Source organism: Larimichthys crocea, chromosome XII (assembly GCF_000972845.2).
Source record: "Larimichthys crocea isolate SSNF chromosome XII, L_crocea_2.0, whole genome shotgun sequence".
Taxonomy (NCBI): Eukaryota; Metazoa; Chordata; class Actinopteri; family Sciaenidae; genus Larimichthys; species Larimichthys crocea.
Window position 1 is genome coordinate 21,250,037 of NC_040022.1, and position 7,216 is coordinate 21,257,252.

At 44.1% G+C, this 7,216-nt stretch overlaps 1 protein-coding gene across 2 annotated transcripts in view; it reads left to right on the forward strand.

Moving 5' to 3' along the window:
* cacna1ia (calcium voltage-gated channel subunit alpha1 Ia) overlaps positions 1 to 6,623 on the forward strand; it is a 131,160-nt gene extending 124,537 nt beyond the window's left edge. For both annotated transcript variants that reach the window (XM_019269762.2, XM_019269761.2), the window contains 4 exons: positions 593 to 730; positions 2,505 to 2,721; positions 2,840 to 3,066; positions 3,277 to 6,623. In XM_019269762.2, the coding sequence (XP_019125307.2) occupies positions 593 to 730; positions 2,505 to 2,721; positions 2,840 to 3,066; positions 3,277 to 3,993 (1,299 nt within the window). In that variant the 3' untranslated portion in view covers positions 3,994 to 6,623. The remainder of the gene's footprint in view (positions 1 to 592; positions 731 to 2,504; positions 2,722 to 2,839; positions 3,067 to 3,276) is intronic.
* The last annotated feature ends 593 nt before the right edge of the window (positions 6,624 to 7,216 follow it).

Sequence of the window (7,216 nt, forward strand, 5' to 3'; positions counted from 1 at the left end):
ACTACAACACCACTCCCGATGGAAAAAACCTCCATCTCTTCACTCTCGCTTACATACACATGCAGATGTAGGTGAAGGTGCACACACAAAAACGACTGTATACGCACTGCTTGGATATCTGCCTCTCGCCTCTCAGCTTCTCGTCACCTACTGGGAAATATTTGTTCAACTGATGATGACCGAGCAATGTTATTACTTCTTGAAATCTCTCACCCTGCTCTCTTTACAGACAGGTGCCACGGCATTTTGGACTTTGCACTTTGAATTGTCAACATCTGGTGAAGCATATCGAAACTTGGCGGAGGTTTTACCTATCTTGTCTGTGCAGCTCATATTGGCCTATGAGAGATACTGTATAAACAACTGAATCATGAGAGACATCTTCAAAACATTGTTGCTGATCTTTTAGAAATGTAATATCACTGTACACAAAGATGTAAAAAGATACTGAAGTCTTGGTTGTGGTGAACCATAGAATAAGTGAGATGAGACCATGGTATTAAGTCAGTCTAGGAAGTCTGAAACATTTACTGCTCCTATTCCCTATCTCTTCCGATTTTGAGACATGAATAACAGAGAAACATTTTTGCAGCATATCAGGATGGCAGAGATTGAGCAGGCATCACTGAAGTCAGAGCAACTGTCAGACAAGTCCTCGTCTCCTGCCCTGCCAGATGACCTCAGCCTGGATGAACACACTGCCTATCAGCTAATGGTGCGAGAGGGCAAGGTGGGTATCAGCAGAGGGAGGTGGGGAAAAAAAGAATACGTCTTTTATACGCCCTGAAAAATGCCATATCCCTATGTAATGCAGAATAGATCTGGCAATCATTCATTTTGTGGATTCTACATATTTGCATGACGTCTGCTCTGATTTACACAGATTATACTGGTAAAGAAAGATGGAGCTGAGCTTTGATCAGAGATAATAATGTGCAGTTTACACAGACATTATTGTATTGACTCTACTCAGAATTCAGTCTTTACACTGCTCAGATAAAAATCCTAAAAAAAACATGATAACTAGAATAAGTGAATAGAATATAAGTAAGAGCCAAAACTACTAAAACAGCATGTTGTGTGTGTGTGTGAGACAGAGTGAACACCTGCTTCAATGTCAGTGCCAGGTTCATTTAGTTAGGTTGTATACCTGCTTATCTCTTTACACAGACTTTTAACACACGTATATGCCGGTGTAAAAAAAAGCTTTAGAGAACGAAAAAGAAGATGCAGCGACCGCTACAATACCAGTCGCGCAACAAATTCACAGTGATTAACTTTTAGTATGCCCACTACTTTGTACCTGACATGAACCATATACCAGCAGTGTGTCCTACTCCCCGAAGAGGGTTAGCATAAACAATGGTAGAGGCTCAGTGATGATTTTTTTTTTATGTATATATATATATATATATTAATTCCAGGAAGCTGAAAACAAATGACCATTGTAAAATCTGTTTCAAAGCTATGCTGTAGGCTCTCTTGTGGATTACAGCTATAAGCCCCAAAGCCCCCTGTATCTCTCTCTCTGTGTATCACTGGTAACTGTTTGGTCTTTGAAGAATCCACAGTCTTTCTCCACCACAGACCTTCTCATGAATAAAACTACCTTCTACCTCGTTGCAATCCTGGGTGGCTCTCTTGACCCCCCTCTTCTTCACTTGCACCCTCACTCCCCCTTTTGACTTTATCTTTCATGCTTCTCCTTTCACCGCGTTACCCCCCTGGTAATTGCACACCTTCTCCGCACCTCCCTCTAGCCCTTCTATCACCATCCCTTATCGTCCGTCCTTCCTAGATACCCTCCTCTATAATGGGGTAATGCTCCTTGGTTCTGGATAGCCAGATAAGCCTTCAACCACCATGCATGGCTGTGAAACACTGCTCATTAGAGGAGGGGGGAAAAGAGAGGGAAAGAGGGCAGGGGTCTGTCTGTGTGTGTAAGAGAGAGAGAGAGGGTGGTATTCAGCATGTGTGCCCAGGCTGTTTGAGGTTTGTATGGGTGTGGGTGGGTGCCTGTTTGAAAGGGGGCTGTTCAGGGGCTAGGACTGAATGACTCAGAGGTACAATACACTAATGGAAGCACAAAAGCGTTACCCACACGTGTGCACAATCACGCAAAAATGATTCTGCGGTCCCTACATGATGGTAATTAAAAGGTAGAAGGTAAGAGCTTACAAAGCTGAACTTAATCTGCCTCCTGCATCCCGCTTCCAGCTGTTGCATCCATCACACACACGCACACATTTCTAACCAAACTTTAATTGAACAATATATAACATTAACATGACAATAACGGGCTCTTTCGGCTCATAAGCAGTCCTTGGGGTGGGGTGTGATGTGAATCAGAGGCCATGTCTGTCATGGCTAAGTTTAGGCTTATGTCAAGTCCTAGCAATTCTCAGCACATCATTTATCTATTTTTTGTTATATTGAATCTATTCCTACATGTCATGATTTATCTTCTTTTTAATGACGTTTCGGCCCGTTCTGTTCTCTTCCAGGGAAGGTGCAGCAGCGACTCTCGCAGCTCTGAGGAGGCTGGAGGTGGAGGAAGTGATGCAGGAGGCCACCAGACTCAGACCGTGGTGCAGAGCCAGGTGCAGGGGTTCGGTCAGTCCTGCCGGGCCCTCAGCACTGGCAGTGATGAAGAGACGGCACTGCAGGAGATGGAGATGCAAACACACCAACCACATATGTGCTCACCTCAGTGTAGCCCTGGTGAGTAAAATATTTAAGTTAAATTCTGATTTCATTTCTTGCTCTGGCATGGTATGTGTGTATATTATTACTATTGTGCATACCATAATAAACTATACACTGTACTATAAACCTCAAGGTGGCGTTTCCAGCAGCAGCAACGAGGGAAGAAACAAAGAAGGAGAAGGAGGAGCCAGTGGCATTTCTCCTCTCTTCCATCTGCCTGCAGAGTTCTTCCACCCTGCAGCAGCAGCCATCCCGGCACCTCCACGTCTACGGCTGTCGAGGGGCATTAGGCTGACTTCCCCAGCCTCTTGGGCTTCGCTCCGCTCCCCAGGAGCCCATAGCAGGATGCTCTGCACACAGGTAGGAGGAGAGGGGCAAAATCAGATCAGAACAGTTAGGTTAGATGACACAAAGACAAAGAAAGATTTCTTGAGGAAGAGGCTTCAGATTATAAACGGTGAACGGATACATTTTCGTCTTTGTGTGATCATGTTACAGCTCAGATTCTTAATTGAAAAACAGTTGGATTAATGTGCTCCACTCCCCTTTGTCCCTTCCTTCTGTCTTCAGTACCCATCCCACAGTGACTCATCCCTAGCTACGGGCAGTTCTGAGGGCAGCCTCCAGACCACCCTGGAAGAAGGACTGAGCTTCAGCGTCTCTCCACCACAGTTGCCAACAGCAACGTTACCACTCGTGTGTCCACTCCAGCAGCCTGAAGACAGCACGGCCATTTCCTCTCCAGTCCAGACTCTGAGACCAAGGCCAAGCCCCTCATCAGCCGTCACCCTACGGGCCACCAGGGGCCACCAGCGGAGCCAGAGCAGTGGCCGAGGTAGCACAAGTCCGGGCTACACCCGTGACGACTCAATTGACCCTTCAGACGAGGACCTTGGCATAGGCATTGGATCGTCGATTGGTGGCTGTGGCTCCAGCCAAGCGGGCAACAGTGAACACTTGTCAGAGACACTGAGCAGCTTGTCGCTGACATCACTGCTGTCGCCCAGCTCCTTGGTGTACCCAGGAGGAGCAGTAAAGAAGTGCAACAGCACAGGCAGCCTGGAACAAGGGGGGATGCTCCTATCGTCCCGGGGCAGGGAGGGCCGAAGGGAGATTTTGGGCCTGGAACTTATGGATCCCCAAGGCTTTTTGGCTAACCCCTGGACAGGGGTATTAGTTGATACAAGAAGAGGAGAAGGAACAGGGGCGATAGGAGATGGCGAGCAAGGGTTCAAAGGGAAGAGCTCAAGCCAGACAACAGTAGGGCCTTGTCGGAAAAATAGATGAAACCTACTGTTAACTCTTTCTTTGTCTCTCCATTCCTTGGATCTAAACCCATTGCTGTCCCTCTCACTCTCTCTGCTCCCATCAGTGAGAGAGAGGCTTGATGACACATGATGTCCTGTATTCCAAAATGAAAGCCTCATCTTGCCCCCTCAATCCCTTTCTATACATTTGTGACAAGCCCATGTCCTATTTTGTGCTACCAAGGAGAGTGGTCTTGGTTGTAGCCTGCTGGTGAGGAAGTGGCCTGCAGAGACAGGGCCCAAGGACTTAAGATATGTCCTTATACCCTCTTTAGGGGCTGTACCTGTAGAGGAGGCCATGGAAGGTTCTGCTCACATTGAAGACCAGGTGGTCCATTCATATCAGGGAGTCAGCTGGAGCAGAGACTAAGAGCTTAAACTCAAAGGAAAGAGTTTTGTTGTTGCTCTACTGTAGTTTCCTCTTCTCTATGTCGGTTTGGGTTCACCAAGGTCGAAAAATGCAAAAATAGAAGTACCCAAACTCAACTAGCTATCCATGCCAACAGAGACTGTTTTGATTTGTTTACGTCTCAGAGGCAGTGCATCAAGTACGAGGGAGGAGGCTCGGAAATTGCGGAATATATCAAGGCGGAAGGAAGGCTGGGAAAGGAGGAGGCAGGTCATTTGTTTGGCTGGGCAAGCAGAAAGCGGATCTAATGTCCATCTGTTCTGGCAGACGGAAACAACAGGTCCTACTCACTCTGGCACAGGACCTTCTGCTGAGTTCAGAGTAAAATGCGAGGTGGAGAAGAGTTCAAGAGGGTGTGCTCAGCGTGTGTGTTTGCGTGTTAGAGCACTGCCTCAGGTATTCAAAGGCATGAATTAAATTATTCTCATGACTTCACCGTACCTCTGTATTTTTTAAACAGAAGATGGGTATGGACTGATCAAAGCTTTGTGCCTCCATCAACCTAGTCTTGAATGGCAGCGGAAAATGAAAAGAAATCGACAGATTGCGGAGGTATAACCGTGCATGGAGTGATTCGTGAAATTGGTTATTTTTTTTCTTTCCATCTCCAGAATCTCGTGCTCACCCAAAAATGAAGAAATAAGTATAAAAGAGAGGTAGGTTAGATGGAGCTTTACAAACTCCATCAGAAGAAACAATAATGCGTGCCTGGGGCAGCCTTGTGTGAACCAAAAATATGGTTCAAGGCTACTTTAATAAAGTGAGACTTTTAAGCACACTCCACATTTGACACCACTTCCTCCCACCATGCTTAAGGATTTCAGATTAACGGACAAACCCACAAGAGCTGCGAGGAACCTTTGACTGCATGATGGAATTGCATTTAACCAAGATTTTTATCTATATACAGAAGTGTATCAAGATGTCAATGTTGGGTGATAACAATGTGATTTCTATTCCACTATTTTTGTAGAAAAGAGAATAGGCACGTGCAAGTGTTGCCGTTACTTTGTCCCCATTTCATTTATCCCATACGATCGATTTGACTTGTTGTCTAGGACTTTTTTGTCTGCCAGTGGCTTCCAGTTTTATAACATTTTTTAAGGTGTGGACAGTGTATAAAACAATGAAGCAAAAAATTTCAAACAAAAACTTTGTGCGCTGAAATGATTGTTCCCTCCAGCACATTTCTCTTTGGGAACACTGGTTCCATGTGGATTTTTTTTTTTTTTTTTTTTCAAACGTTGGGACAACCAGAGATGGGAACAGCCATATTCACTCAGCACATGAGGATCTTTCTAGCTCACAGACATTCCTGGCTGCGCACAGGGAACTTTGTTTGCTTTTAGCCTCCTTTGCTAAAAAAACAAAATAACAAAAAAAAAAGAACATGAATAGCATAAACCATCTCTATGAAAGCTTTAATTTGGGAGTTACATCACAACATATCGATTACGGACACATTAGTGTTCCTTAAGCATGGTTCTGGGATTGCAATACAGTATGTTTATTCTTGAAATAACACCCTGATGCACTCATCTTCTCTTCCCCATCTCCTTACACATACAGTATGTTGTAGCAACCCTTTCACACACACACACACACCATAGTTTGATATCATAAGCTGACACTGTAACAATGAACAAAACTTTGCATCTTTTAATGCAAATTTATTTTGGCTTCTGCCACTTGATTAATTACTCCATCCAAAAAGGAGATGCTCATCTTGAAGCCTGATTTTTAGAGGTAGACTGTTGTATCCCTAGTGTTTTGATCATTACCTTGTTTAGTTTTTTTTGAATTTCTCAAAAAGAATGAGGTGATGTGAGAAAATCTGAGGGTATAACCTTTTTTATCATGCAAAATCACTTTGATGACTATGTTTTATCACATGTTTTATGGGTATTAATGAGTGATAGTAAGGACAGCTGTGTCTGAGTGTGGGTGTGTGCGAGTGTGTGTGTGTGTGTTTATTTATGACTTCAGGTGAAGTGATTGCCTTTTCCTGAAGTGTCCTGTTTGTCAGTGAGGATACCTGAGATTAAAGGTTAAAGAGAGAAAACCCGAAGCAACCAAGGGCTGTTTTAGCTTCAAAGATATATCCTCCTATCTTTCTGAGACAAATCCTTGTGTCAATGAATATGGCATCAAAGGTCAAAGCCTGACTACGCAGCAATAAATGTTCTATGTGTATGCCCTGAGTAAGTGATGTCAATGTGATTTTTATCTCCTCAGAATACAGCAGTATTCATTACTGTCTGTTTTTTTTTGCTTCTACTGGTCTGACCTTACAACCAATCAGATAGCACCTCTGCCCTCTCTGAGACCAATCAGTAGAGAGATGGGCTGCAATTGGACAACATGAACAAATGAGGTTATTGAACTCAGGTCGGGGGGTAAAAACCACTAGTAAAATTTTAAAGATAGCTGTAAAGGTGTGCTCAGACTGAACCCAGGGTGAATTTTCACGTTGCTTTATTGGCACAAATTTGACTGCTGGAGTGTTTCTGTGCTACAAACAGCCAATCACCCACAGTCTTGATGTTAGTTGTAACTACCTAAAATGCACCAAGAGTGTGTGTGTGTGTGTGAGCAGAGTGTGCCTTTGTATAGTATGTGTATGCTACTGACTTAGACTGGTTAAGAGACATACCAGGATTCTTGATTTTGTTTCTAGTATTGTCCTCAAGACTCTTTTTCTTCTTCTTCTTCTTGTATGTGTGTTTTGAAGTGAGAGTACAACAGCTCTGCATAAGCACACATTTCTCTGCTGAAGTTGTGCAGAAACGTTCTT